Source organism: Cheilinus undulatus, linkage group 16 (genome assembly GCF_018320785.1).
Source record: "Cheilinus undulatus linkage group 16, ASM1832078v1, whole genome shotgun sequence".
Taxonomy (NCBI): domain Eukaryota; kingdom Metazoa; phylum Chordata; class Actinopteri; order Labriformes; family Labridae; genus Cheilinus; species Cheilinus undulatus.
In genome coordinates, this window is record NC_054880.1 from 17,437,754 (window position 1) to 17,452,921 (window position 15,168).

General features: G+C 38.0%; 1 protein-coding gene across 2 annotated transcripts in view; it reads right to left on the reverse strand.

Annotated features, from left to right (window-relative positions):
- Nucleotides 1-5,245: 5,245 nt before the first annotated feature.
- Nucleotides 5,246-15,168, reverse strand: part of LOC121523719 (dolichyl-diphosphooligosaccharide--protein glycosyltransferase subunit STT3B) — a 157,985-nt gene continuing 148,062 nt past the window's right edge. Inside the window, exons 13-17 of one of the 2 annotated variants that reach the window (XM_041808719.1) lie at nt 14,991-15,164; nt 13,148-13,261; nt 9,415-9,621; nt 9,072-9,131; nt 5,246-8,962 (exon numbers count right to left, since the gene is read on the reverse strand). In XM_041808719.1, coding sequence (XP_041664653.1) covers nt 9,120-9,131; nt 9,415-9,621; nt 13,148-13,261; nt 14,991-15,164 — 507 coding nt within the window. In that variant the 3' untranslated portion in view covers nt 5,246-8,962; nt 9,072-9,119. The remainder of the gene's footprint in view (nt 8,963-9,071; nt 9,132-9,414; nt 9,622-13,147; nt 13,262-14,990; nt 15,165-15,168) is intronic. The other variant, XM_041808718.1, reaches the window with a different exon arrangement.

Genomic DNA, 15,168 nt, shown 5'->3' on the forward strand with positions numbered 1-15,168 from the left:
GGGGCTGTCAGAGATTTATGGTCTACGGCTACACCCCTCTCATCTCAGGATGGTCCAGACACATAATGCCCTGGAATATTTTGCTTAGGAGGCAGTTATACGCTATTCTCACACCATCTGACGTGTAAATGAAGACTTTAAATGCCAACAAATCAAACCAACAATCTGGCCAAAAATCTTCTTATTCCAGCTAAAAAACATCCTTTAGAGCCAAGCTCATTTTAGACATCTGTATTTTCATTATTGTTGTGAAGCCAGAATGCTAAAAAACAACGATTTTCACTTCTTCTTCTTAAAAGAATTCTAACGTTAAAGTAATAACGGTTAGGTTTTTTCAGTTTAGCCACAAGAAAGCAATTTCTTCATTTCTTTTTATCTGTTTTTTTGTGTTAAACTATCGTGACTGTCAGCAGATAAATATTTCAACCGGGTCAAAATGTAAGGGGCTTTTAAAAAAAAAACAATGGGGGCATAAACCGTATAAGCCAGCCCCCTTGTTCCATCTATGACTGATACCGGGAGGGCATGCATACATATATTCTTTCCCCATGACATTTAAATGTTGGTTGTTTTCTAGGGATGTTGAGAAATTAACATATTATAATTTGGAAATCAGTTTTAACATCCCCAGAAAACAAAATACAATTCCAGATCTTCAGAAACAAAAGTGTACATATTGTAATAGCAAAATAGTAGTAAAAATTAGATGAAAGTCTGCTTAGGATTTCCATATGCTAGATAGACTTTTTGTTTGTCTCCAGGTATGGAATGCAGTGCCAAACCCCACTTTTGGGTCATGAACCACCAGTTGAGAACCACTTTATTATTGAAAAGCACCAAAGCTCTTTTATAAGACAGGTGTGAAAGAGAGGAACGCCTATACATTGGCTAAAGTGCATAAAAACATTGGCCACATTACAACACATTAGACGTTGAATGTGTATGAAAAAAGTTGCTAATGTTTTTTGTGCAATTTCAGAAAACACAGCAAGTACTGGCTGCCCAGGACCTCCATTTTTGTCACCATGGTGGAGACTGTATAAAAGTTTATAAATCATTTATAATGACAACCCTTTCTGTGCCAGTTTTAAATAACAGATTAACATTCATCTACATAGTATCGTTCTTCACAGATTTTTATTTATTTGCCTTATTGTTTCATTTCCTGATGGCCTGCTTTCAGTTGTTCTTTCTCTTAAATATTCAGATAGTGTTTAAAGCCAGGTGAAATTACCAGATGCCTCTTTGTAGCGTTTGCATTTACACAACAACATAAAGAACAGACCTGCAACCACTGAAAGAACCGGTTATCTGCAGCGAACCACTGTTCATTATTGTTTTCTGACACTCGCCTTACATGAAACTTAAGTTTTTGTTTTTTATATCCAGAAAGGATCCACTGAAGTAGATAGTGATTGTGATAAAAGAGGGACTGTCCATAAATAAAGACCTTCTACTTTTTTCTAATGAAACATGTCTGCTTATGATCCGTTATTATACCCTCTAAATACTGCATCATAAATATATAAAGGATCAGTCAGGTCAGTCAAAGGGAGTTGGCTCAGATGCTGTTAAATTACTTTATATGGCAGTAATGCACTCTGTTACCCAGCAGCCCTAGATGACATATTTTAACATACTAGTCTACTTAAGGTGAGATTGTAGGGTAATTGGAAATCACATTGACGATCAAAATAGTACCTTGATTCATAGCACCCTGATAAATGAAAACAAGGTTAAATTTACAAAGCATATTTTGCTGATTATCGTCATGCACCAACATTTCTCTGAAGTTTAGCAGCTTCATGCTGCAGTGTGAACATCTCCCCTCCCTGCTACATGGAGCATCATTTTCATCTTGGCTGGAGGCAGATCCAGAGGTAGCTGGGGCCAACCAGATCCTGAAACCTGAACAGCTAGCCCAAAATCCCTGATCCTGGTGTGGCTGTTATTTTTCTCCAGGCATTTCAAACTACTGGTACATCAGCTTGGTTTTGAACACACTGAAGGAGATGTATATCAGAGCGGCCCAGTCAACCTTATGTTTTTCCTGAATGTGGCCCTCATTTAAAAAAAAGTTGGGACAACTCTGATTTACAAGGACTAAGATTTATAATCTTTGAGATTATCAAGTAGAAATCATAGCAGATGAAGGCAGTTGTCTAGGTTTGCTGCAGTTGACATACTTTTCACTGGGATTGAGCGTTAAGGAAATAATTGAGATTGTAGACCAGAGTCAGAGCATTAGCATTAGCAGCTGGATTTAGAGGAGACATTTCTGTCATTTGGGGCTATCCAACCTGTTTTCAGTTTGATTTCTCTTTAATTAATGACTTTATAATGTCAAAAATTTATGACTATATAAACTTCAAGTTTATAAAGTCATATTGAACTCAAAAACTTTTCTGTTTCTTGGAAATTTACAACTTTTCAAACTAAAACATTCTCAGTGTAGTTTGTCATGAATTTGAGTTTTGTTTTTTTTTGGGGGGGGGGGGATTTTTTTTGCCTGAAAATCAATGCAACCTCTTCTTTAAAATTTTTAGTGCCCTGTATGCTGTTGTATAAATGTGTGGGTTTTACTTAAGGTGCCAAAAACTGCAGTTCCTTAAATAGTGATAAAGCTTACTGTCTGCACGGTGAAGCATTGGATATCAGACATGTCTAAACCAGACATGTCTGATATCCAATGTGTCCAAGATAGTGGAGACTCAGCACTGTACTAGCATATTTTTCACATCTCCATGTGATAAAGTGGTGTAACTAAATCCAATTCTTGTAAAACAGAATGAAAACTTTATTTAAAAAGATGGCAAAGCATTTGCACAGGTATCAGGAGGTAAGCTAATGTAGCTAAATTAGCACTAATGCCAACTGACGAGCCTATGCTGCTTTAGGATGGTAAACAATGTTTGAGCTGAATAGTTTAACATAGCTTATGCTAAGTATAAACCTTTGATTCAATAAAAGTGAATTTCAGTATTTTTGAAGCTGTGTTGTACAAGGTATTTGTCAATAGTAGTGACATTAGCCTCCAGTTATTTCTGTGTTCAGCTCCTTAAACAGAGTAGGGCTCGGAGTATCATAGGGATGCGCTGATATACAGCGTAACAGATGGGTACAGTTTCTCTTAGTAATTTAACCAGCTTTAGGGGAAAATGGGCCAAGACACAGTGCTGGCTCAAATGTACACTATGTCAAAAAATGTCAAAGCATTTTATTTTAGCCAAAACAGCATCTGTGTTTGGCACTATTTTACGATGCAGCTTTTAGCCTTCTGTGTTCTTCCGTCTCAGCTCCTGTTTGAAGGGGCAACGCACACTTAAATCACTGGAGGCTAATGCCACGACAATTTCCAAGTACCTTATACGTAGGGTCGGGGATCAAAACAGACCTTGTTCTGTATTTTTCAAATACCTGAAAATCAATAATGTTTTAGCTTATCAATACTGCTGTCGAGTCTCACAGGCTCTGTGACGTAACGTCATTTTAAGATGCAGCTGGTGTCAAAACATACATCTGTTTTTGCAAGGGGAACAGAAACTGAAAGGACATCAGTATTCTGCATCACATTAAACCAGAATGTGGTACCTTCAACTATCAGCTTAAGGAAAAAAAGACTCAGCCTGCGAGTAGCATGCAATCACATCCGTCTGCGCTGGGAGTAACATGCAGTCATATCCCTCTCTTCAGCTGCTTCAGGAAAGTTTTCTTCTACTGCTTAGATAAATGCTAAAAAGTGTTCCCAAACTTTGCAGCAAGCCCTGTTTGTTAATCCAGTGTAGAAATCTGTGGTGGAATCAGCTGAATAGCAGTTAAATAGCAAATTTGATGAGCTGGAAAATATGATGCATTCAGGTAACCTCAGTAAATTTGATGACTGTATTCTATATGTTATGGTGTACTGAAATGTCACATAAAAACTGGGACATTTAGTTTCTGAAGGAAACCTCAAAAAATACAGTTGTGAATGGACCGTGGAACCGGTAGGGCCCGACCAAAAATGGACCAAAACAGTGAAAAATAAGGAAAGAAAAAACTTTACCAGGGAAAAACACCAGGTAAATAAATCATGTAGGCCTGCTGCATTGTGTCACAATAAATAATTTGATGTGTGCTCACATACACAAGGATATTCTGGCAACAGTGGATGTTATGGAGATTGCCAGAGACTTCACTCAGCTTAACAACAGGAGGCAGTTCTTTGGCAGCAATTGAGAAGTAGTGGTGAGTTTAACATTCATCGTACATTTTATTGTATGAGACCACATATGTATTAATCTTCTAGTCGCGGGATTTCTGCAACACTGTAATGACAGTAGGTCCGCTGGCTGCTTGTTAAGGGTTGTGGGGTTTTTTTTGCTTGTGTTTGTGTGCGCGCAAGGTGCATTTACGGACTCATAGCGTGAGGGTGGGCCCCATCAAATTTAGACGTGCCCCGCGGTCCATGCAGTTGTGAATATGAAGAACGTGTTTGAGTGATATAAAACAGATGTTACAGATTGAATCATAGCTTTTTAACTCAAGCTCTGCTCAGCTAAGACCACTTCTTTAAATGTTTGTCCTCATTTTGTCTTCCCACCAAACGATAGAAAAGTATCGATAGTGGTATCGACGAGGACTCAGATCAATAAGGAGTATCGATAAGGGTTTCAATATCAATAAAAATTAACGACCCCCATCCCTACTTATAAAACCCAACTAATACCCTGAAAAACCATAAGAACTTCAGTGACCACACTCATTCTTCTTTCCCGTTTAAAGGCTTCTGATTGTAATATTTTTATCTCTGGATGTCTTTCTTAAATTGGTCATTAGATTAAACTGCTTCAACAAATTAACTCTCAAGACGAAGAAGCTTAACCTAAATTAAACAATCGATAGCTGAAAAAACTTTCAGTTTGAAGGGCCTTGATAAAGGAAGTATTTAGGGAATAACAGAATCAGTAACACAGCATCGGATATCACCAAAAGCCTGTAAAATCAAAGACATGCTTCTGAAACTTCATCACTGACTATGTCCAGATTTGAAGCCATACTGTATCCACAGGCCTGCTGCTAAATGTCTTCATCTTAGGACTAATGCTGCCATCAAGTGGCTGACTTCACTGAAAAAATATGAGCTTATTAAGTGGATGGTCAATTGGAACTCTGAATTACTTTGTTTGACATCAAATGATTTTAGGAGGGTGGAGGAGACACGTCAAAAATAACGACAGAACACGTTTTTCATTAAGGTGTATATTTAAAGATGGCTGAACAGAACAACAATGTAAAAATGTAAACTTTTGAAGGTGAGGGGGGAATCTCATCAAATAAAAAAGGAGTGGGGGACAGACGGCACCGAGATACTAAGACATAATAAACTTAGAGGAGAAAAGACCCTTTCTGCTGCTCATAATGAAATGAAAAGGAAAGAGAAAACAAAGAGGGCAACAAACTGTACATCACATTAAGGCTTAGTCTTCTCTCTCTCCTCTACTGACAAATAGTGGGAAATCAAAGGACGTGACACAGTTTAGGCGAGTAACAATAACAATGTGGCTTTGTGTCAGAGGTGTAACGAGTAAAAATTATGACAGTTCAAGAGAAGATCAAATAAAAAGAACAAAGCAACTCAGACAGAAGAGAAGAAACAGAAATGAACAGGTGATACTAATTATAAAAGTCACTTTCTGTGAGATGTGACAAAACCAGTACAGCTGTTTGATGTGTTAGTCTTCTGATGTGTCAATTATTTGATACAAAAGCCACTGAAGCACACACAAGAAAACCCCTGTAGTGTTAGGACATGGCATCTGAGAATCCAGACACATGAAGAACAGTGCAGTGCCCAAACATTACCATTCAGAGGGTTAAAGCACAGTAGAGCTGTGTCCTAATATCACATGAGGACGGTTATAGGTACTATGTGTGGTTATAGGGTTGGTCATTTTTTAATGCAGAAAACTAAAACTATCTTAACTTTGTTACATTTTCAAAACTAAAGGTCCAAGAAAAAAAAAAAAAAACTAGAGATTTTTTATATTTCAGTCCCAAACTACTTATTAGGCCTGTACACATCTGCATAACACTCGGGAAAACTTCCAGAATTTTCTTTTAGGAGGAGCTGCATGTGTGAGCACAGACAGACACATTTTTTACTCAGATGTCTTCCTACTGGCCCTCTGGTACATTTTCCATGTGAGCTGAAGTGAGAATGCAGCAGGAAACATTCAGGAAACATGATTTTACGACAAATCCTGATATGACGCATGACCATGCACGGCCTCTGTATAGCAAAAAAAAAAATAGTGCGACAACCGTGCATGTAATGAAAATGCTAATTTACAATTTCTGTTAGGCAGAATGTTAGATAGCACTATTATAGTGGGCGCTAAATACCTTCTTATTATTTTAGAGTAATAGTCTAAAAGTAGCTCAGAAATAAGGTGGTATTTACCTGGTAATAGGCTGGAATTTTACTAAGTAGCAACTCTGCAGTATGGTATTATTAAAGAAGTATTTACCTAATGTGTTAATTGTCAAGGAATTGCTTGTAAAATTGCAGCAGTTCTCTTGTAATTAGGGGATATTTTACCCTAACCGCCTAACCCCTAACCATAATATTGTGTAAATTCTCTGACAATTAGGTGGTATTTTACCCCAACCAGAACCTAACCCTTAGCCTACTGTTACCCTAATATTGTGGCAATTCTCTGGTAATAAGTTGGTGTTCTACCCTTACCCCTAATCTAACCCTAGCCTAACTCCCAACCCTAAAATTTACTTGATAACTATTCAGGAAGGACTCCCTTTGATGCAGTGAGCCAAAATAAAGAAATAAAGGAATTATCATGCAACTTATGCAGAAAATTATCCTCTTATATCTAAGAAATTACTTGGGAAAATACCACCTAATTAAATACAAGATTATGAAGTAGATACTTACTACTTAGTTATCACTTTGTAAAACTCCAATTTATGAGTAGATTTTTACCACATTATTCTTGACGAATTACTATATAATCACCATTTATGACTGTAAAATTACTAGGTAATTAGGGCCCGCTAAATAAAGTACTACTGTATGTTCTTCTCTGTTTTTGGCACTGATGTAAAGGAAAATATTGTCATTATAGTGTCTCATAGCAGAGACCGTTGCTTCATCTGCCACACTGTTCTCTTTAGTCATGTTTTGCCTCATGTAAAATATTATAGAACATTTCTTGGTAACCTACCCAGAAATTGTTCTGACTTACGTCTTCACACTTGTCCCTCAAAACAGGAGCGTTCCTGCAGCTTATTTTTCAGGCAAGGGAGGGGACAATACTAGGGGGAAGGGAAACTTCAGGGAAATCTGTTGGTGAAAAATAGCTGTTTGTGTTCACACATGCAGCTCAACCAGGCTACTTTCTAAAGCTATGTGCAAGTGTTAATATGGTGGGTTTATCTTTGCAGTATGAATAACCAACTCAGGAAGATTTCAGGGGCAGTCGGCCTGAATTTTTTCAGGAATTGTAGCCCCAATACAAGCTAAAGTGGGAGCAATATGGGCAAAGCAGTACCTTATTTTGAACTTGGATAGAGTCAGGAATTAGGACACAGCTCTAAAGCATCCTTTGATGTTCTACAGTCCACCATAGTCACAGACATAAATGGAAGTTCTTAGTGTTTCTGACTTGTGTTGTCTTTTCTAGTATCAGTGCCTGTCTTCTAAAAACCATCTTCACAGTTCAGCAGTCTAATTCCAGACATCATAAAACAAAAAAGTCCAGTTTCCGAAGCCTCAGCCCCGCAGAAGCACTTACATGATGAGCTTATCAAAACTAAACTAAAAGCAAGAAAATCACAAATCAATGAGGCGATGATGACCAGTGATGAGGCACTAGGCTTTGCACACTGAACCTAGAGAGCTCCCCCTGCAGGACGGGAGGCCTAATTTATTATCACTACTTTTTACACACAGTCGCCTGCTTCTGTCTTAAAACCCTAGCAGCAGAATGTACAATCTATGCAGTTCATGAAAAAAAGAGGGCTGGGGTGGAGGGGAACATTGTAAAAATTCACATTCATTCTTCCAACAAAATCTCAAGCCCCTCTATACAAGAATTATTGCATTCACTGTTCTATTTGCTGTCATACAAAAATCACAACGAAATCAAGAGAAAAAAACTGCATATTTAAAAATCACCACAATAATCCAATATATTATCATCCTTTTAGACATTTTCTTTACACAACATATTTACACATTAGGCCGATTTTTTTCAAAGGAATTTGTTGAATAAGAAGGTCAGGGAGCCAGGCAGACATTAAGGACATGATGATGATAAAAAGGTTAATATTACAGGTGAGCTGTGCCTAAAATGGTGACGTTCCTCCATACCGCATACTCTCCTCTGTACACGTGTCAGGAACAAGTCCTTAGCTTCCACTCCTGCGCTTCCTCTCGCTCAGTGATGAGTTCACATGTGCCATGGAGCAAGGTCGATGGGTCTTTGGTGCAAATGTTCCCAAGTCTTCTCTCGTTTCCCTCCCTTGTTTCATGTCCTCTAAACCAGATCCCCACACTGATAAGCAGTTAATCAACGTACCACAAAAAAAATTCATCGACGCAGAACAAAGAAGAGCAGCCCTATGCCTTGCCACACATTCAAGTAAAAAAAACAAAAGAAAAAAATCTGGAGAAAAAAAATGAGCAAGACAAAGATCCTCAGGATAAAACAGACAACAGGTCTGGAGCTAGCCAGATATGACACTCCAACTTCCTCACCACATGGGGGCGCTCTAATGGGGCGCGCTTGAGTGCCAAGTGCCAGATAAATGGCCCCCTTTCTTCTTCTTCATTAGTTGTTCGAGGTTTCTTCGCATTTGTTTGTTTTCCTAGAAGAGTTCATGGTCATTATTATTTTTTTTGTAATTTCTTTCCTTTTCTCAGGACAAGCTTGTTCTTGATGTGACCTCGCTTCCTCTTGGCCGTCTAGTGGAAGAGACAGAAAAAAATGAAAAGAAATAAGATAAAATTGTCAATAAACTGACAAATATGATTGATGGCTTGAATTCATTCTGATGCCAATGCCTATGATTACTGAATATGACGGGTTTGTTGTTGCAGAATCTGTTGACCCTCACAGCATCTACAGCTTCATCTATAAAAATTAAATAAAGAGAGACTTAAAAAGGAGCACATGCTCAGATTTTTCATCAAGTGGACTTGGTTTTTGTTAGACATCCATTACAGCAGTAGTCCTTGAACTAGATCTATTATGCCTGGGAAGTGGACAAAAATGTCCCCTGCACATTTTCACAACCATGAAAATATCTAAATAGAAACATGAACTTTTATCAGGGCGTATAGGAGGGAAAATATTCTTAACAGGAGATAAAAATGTTTGTCTTGTCCACAAATATAAAACTGAAGTACCCCACTACCTTTTTGGAAGTGTACTTCTGCCTGGGAACTATGCTGCGAGGCTTGTGGTCCAGCGGCTCTCTGTTGTCCAGCTTCTTGACTTTGTAAATCCTGACCAGCCAGTGCTCCGAGGTGAACGCCTCCTCTAGGTGTTTGAACTTGATGTCCTTGTTTCCGATCTCTGCGTTTCGTGTTCGGTCAAATCCAGGTGGCGTCCGGAAGTCCAGCTTAAAGAAGAATAAAGTTGTCAATAAAAAGTTTTACAAGCAGCTAGCGGTGTTTCTAGTCTAATCCAAAGAGGGTGTTGAGACTCTTTTCCTGCTTTTTTAAGTCATTTTTTTGTTCTCTTTTTTTTCTAATTATTTTTACTGCGTTAGTGCTAACAACATACATTTTTTAAGTAGGTTTTTTCCCCCCATCAAACAGGAACTGAAAGGGTTACATCTCTAAAAGTTAATCAGTAATTTATATTTATGATAAGGTCTGATGCTGATTACAAATTAATGCAGAAAAGGAAGAAAACAAATTTAATGGTTTTTTTTTTTTTTTACTGCTATATATGTAGCACGTCCATTTTTGGCCACTTACACTCTGGGTGTAACAATTTATTCAAATCTAAAAATTACAATGCATAAAAATCCAAGATGTTGCTCATAACTCATATTCAAAGCCGTGATAAATCCTTCAATAAAATTCAATTTGCATTTAGTATATCAATATATATATGTATATATGTGTATATATATATATATATGTATATATGTGTATATATATATATATATATATACACATATATATATATATATATGTGTATATATATATATATATATATAAATATATATGTATGTGTGTGTGTATATATATATATATATATATATATATATATATATATATATTTTTTTTTTTTTTTTTTTTTTTTTGTGAAATGTATAATTAGTGGATGTTCATGGTCAGGTCTGATCCTGATAAGAAAATTGACACAAACAAATTGAAAAATATCAAAGTATATTATTTCTACTGTTTTTTTACATATAGATAGATTCTAATACATAAATGGTGAACTATGACTATGAAAACTTTCTCGTTCATAATATGATAAACTTAAAGGAAGGCAGTTGGAGCACATCACATGAGCAAAATGAAAGATAAAAAAAAAAAAAAAAAAAAAAATCAACAGTTGAATCACTGTCAGGTGAGCTTCCAAACTTTGGATCCAAGACTAGTAATAGGGAAATATCTATGTTAGAGTGTCTGTAAATAAAGAAGAATAGCTTTTTTTGTAAAGATAACCAGACTGCACAATGATACACTAGGATTTAGTAAGTAGCTGATGGCTGTAGCTTCATATTCACTGTAAAGTACAGGGAGTAACTATCTTATCTTACTTTTCCCTGTAATTCTATTCAACCTCTTACTACATTTCTTAGGGCTTCAGCATCAAGAGTACAAGGACCCAGCTGAAACCCTTAAAGGTTATTTAAGGATATATTATTAGAGATTTTTATGCCTTTATTGATAGAAGACGATGGTGCATAGACTCAGAATCATGATGGAAAGGAGCTGCGGGCCACACCTGAACCCAGGCCGCCTGCGTACATGGAGTGACACCTAACCACTAGGTCATCTGTGCCCCAAGGTTATTACTTTAAAAGATGTGATGAACTTTTAAGTATCTAGACCCGCTCCAATACACATTAAATTTGGTAAATACATGAGACTTGGTGAAAATGTTAAGATATTTGGTCACATTCATGTTTCATCGGTCTGTAACATGAGTATGGGAATTTGATTAGACCCCCCCAAATTTTCAAAACAGCAGAAAACAGAGAAAGTTCCAGTTAGAAAGATTTGAAGATTAATGTGGTAGGCATGTTGAGGCATCCTGAGACCTAGAAAAGTCTCCTATTGTCATGGTGAAATCCCTAATGGGAAATCCAACATTTTGATAAAACAACTTTAATTTGCTGTTTTTGTGGATATTTCCGAGGGCCCCTCTTGAAAGAACCCCTCCTAGAGCGTTCATCTGATCCAGCTAAGTTGTGGTTTATAGCCAGAAGAGACGTAAATAATGAAAAACCATCTAGACTCTGTACAGAACTATATAGATGTGGCTGTAGCATGCTTTGAAACTATGCGTGTAGTTGTAGTGGTTTGCTGTTAAGTAAAAACTCTTTATGGAGCTTTTTTATAGAATAAGTATTCAAAAGAGGTGCAGACTAACACCTCCATTTCATCATCTTTTGTTTTTGTTTTGATTGAGACCCCCCTGGTGGCTGACTCTACATTTTGTGTGTTTAAAGATGCTATACAAATAAAGGTATTTTTCATTGAAAATGGAGATTGATGGCTTAATAGCAGCTTTATCTCAACTATCTCTTGGCCTCCTCTGTCATGCTTTTTTCCTCAACAGACCAAAACCAGAACACAATCATAAAAGAAAAAAAAGTTTGACAGCACTTGGATTTCAGGACAGCATCTGCTCTTTTCTGACAATTACATTACCCTCTGTATAATCCACAAACAGCCTCTTCCTCTTACCATTCAGCTGTAAAAGCCTCTGCCTGCTGCTCTTACTGCATCCTTTTCACTTTTGATTTGCCCTTGTCACCTCTTCTTCAACACTACGGACTCCATCTACCTTTCCTCTGTTCTTTTATTACTCTTCAGTATTTCACTCTCCCATTGTACAATTCCTAATTTATTCCTTCAGAGTACCTCAGAGGATCCAGTGTGACGTATTAAATCATTATTAGTCACAACAGTTTAGTCTGCTGACTTATATTTATAAGCATTGCTCAAAGAGGCAGTCAAATATGAAGAAAAATAATTAAATGAGTAGATTTTCATGAAACATGGAGTCCGTACTTACTATTCTGTGCTGTATTATTCTTTGTCAGTATTATCCTTTAATCTACAGTCACTGCTACAAACTCGACTACCCTGAATACCTCACCAAAATCTACTCATTGTCTTTCTCCTGATGTCCTCTAAGCCTCAGTTTCTCCTTGTCACATCCTGTCTCTGTAAATCTAATCTACCCCCCCACTCTAACTCTTCCTCCCTTGCCGGGCTCTTTCCCTCCTCTCCCCTTGTGCTGCAGTCTCTCCATCCTTTCATCCTCAAACAGCAGTGTGAGCAGCACAGAACTTTGTCTACGGATAGCAGCTGCATTGATTCCTCCATCCGCCGAGCTGTTGGCCCTGTGAGAAGGATCCCCCTCTCATCTCTCCTCTGCTACCTGCCAGAAGTAGCCGTGGCACATTTCAAAAGATACAGCCGATCCTTCGTGTTCCTCCTCCATCCTTTCTTTTCACCGAACAGCCCTCTCTCAGAACCTCAGAAGCTCCCAAAGGCATCTCCTTAAATCCTCTTCTCTCTGTCTGCCAACCTGCCTGCTCTGCTTTAGGATACAGTAGCACCAAGTTTTATACCTTTAGTGGTGGCAGCTGCTTGTTATTCTTTGGTAAAGCTGCATGCTGGATTATATACAGCGGCTGTACTTCTCTTTCTTTGGTGGTGGCAGCTGCCTGTTACTTACCGATCCCAGCATAGAGCTGGAACTAACATCATTTGTACCTACAAATTGGATCAAAACCCACCACAGAAATCAGTGAGAATTCAAAGGAGAGTTTCTCTCTGGCCCTGAACTTCCTGGTCTCATCTGAAGATGAAAGACGTGCTGGCTTACAGAGTTTTTGGATGCATTTCTTGGCTAAAATGTTAACAGTCTTTCATTAGAATGTTTATCCTCACCTGCATTTCACCAAATCGATAATAAGACATCTTGTACATGAGGCAGTTGAGCAGAGTTGGTGAACCAGCTTTGTCCACTCTGAATTCTCCCTGAGGGGTGAAGTAGTCGCTTTCCTGAAGAAAACAGGAATGAAGGTATGTGAGAACATGAACCAATATGAGATTTTTATACTACTGCCCCAACTGATGAAGCAAAAATAGAGCAAAGTGGATGATTTATTTCACTTAAATCAAACCCCCCCCCCCCCCCCTTTCTTGTTTTTGCTAAAAATGTTAACACAACCTCCATCCCACACTAGTACAGAAGTTCAAAATCACTTCATTTAGGAAATAACATGCAAACCTCTGGTTTACATAACAAAAAGAAACAACTACAGTGTACTTTAATTTCACTTACAAGAATATTTCAACATTATGGCAAGAACCAGCACATTCATCTTGTTTCTTTCATGTTTGCTCCACAGCGAGTGTCCACTCAACATAACTACTATATGCAACATTCAGAGTAGGAGCCATTTATAAAACTGATCCCCATTCAGATATGCAGCACAAGGCTGATCCAATTCTTTTTAAGTGTTTTAGACCAAAAAAATTTTATTTGGTCCAGAGAGGCTGTTGATTCTCCTTGATTTGTGCTCTTGTGATAAAACTCAGTCACTGTGCCTCTTCAAACAGGCCCTGATGGCCATATCTCTTCACCAACAGTGGCAGGGCTAACAGCTGGAGAGGGAGGGATTCAAGTGAAAATTGAATATCTTTAAACCTCTGAGGGAAACATAAACAATCTGAAGGTAGCCCTATCCTGTCAGTGTGAACATAGAACTGAGAACAACAAACCCGGAAGGAGTTTACCTTCACTTTCTCTCATTATTACACAAGATTTTCAATCAGGATATGTTTGGTAGACAAGCACTGGTTATTAAAAATCAAGGCTGATGTAGATGTTTAAGATAACAATTAGCCAATAGGGATGCTGTTTTATCCTGTTAAGTCTTTTGGTTTAGGACTCCAAAAATACCAACATTTTCTCTCATTTTTTACAATGAAATCAGGTCAGTTTGTCCAACATGTCACTTCTTCTGCTGTACAACAAAACTCTCCTCTGAATCAGCTGTTTGATGCACTGAATGCCTGCATTGATTAATAGGACATAACTGACAGACAAACCAGAAACACATCTGCAACTGGTATCTGTTCAGGCCTGTTTGAAAAAAGGGCTGATATTGTGCCCTGGTAAAGAGGAACTTACAGGCACTACGCAAAATGTTTCACAAGTTACACATTGCTTTACTGAGAACTCAGTTTCGCAGCTCTAATCCAAGACAAGAAACTCACCATCTTCTGAAAGAATTATTGGAAAATAAAATCTTTCCAGGTGACAAGATTTTAAATCTTCTCTCACTACTTCACAAGTATGACAAACACTTCAGGCAGGTAATTAATGCAGTGAGATCAGTGTAAGAGGATGACAGGAAAGATGCTGGAGAACACAACACTGGCAGTGAAAATATGACAAAGCATGTTTCTCCCATGGCAAACACAAAAAATAGTTTAGTGGAAAGCTGCAGGTTCAGTAGGACAACTGAAAGAAATGTTAACTTTTTTCAGTGGATATGACTTGTAGTAAGCACTTTTTTCCTTCCATGCTGTAAAGCATGTCTTTGAGTAAAAGATATAGAACATTTCAGTACAGAAACAATGGGCTGAACATTGCTGGTCCTTTAGTAACAATTTTAAGAGAGACAAAGCGTGTAAGAGAAGAGGAAACATCGATTCACTGCTGTGTGAGCACGGGCTACATGACTTCCCCAGTGACGGGTGGCTACTGCTGTTTCAGACTCACCCTGATGTCCTTGGGGTGCTCTCCCTCTGCTATCCTCACCATCCACAGGAACTTGTTAATATCGTCTCCTGAGTAGCCGATTACACCCCCAAAGATGATTAGGACATAGTCGACGTCCAGCGACCTCATGATTTTATAGGCTGCACTCTCATTTGACGACATGGCTTTCCCAACCTAA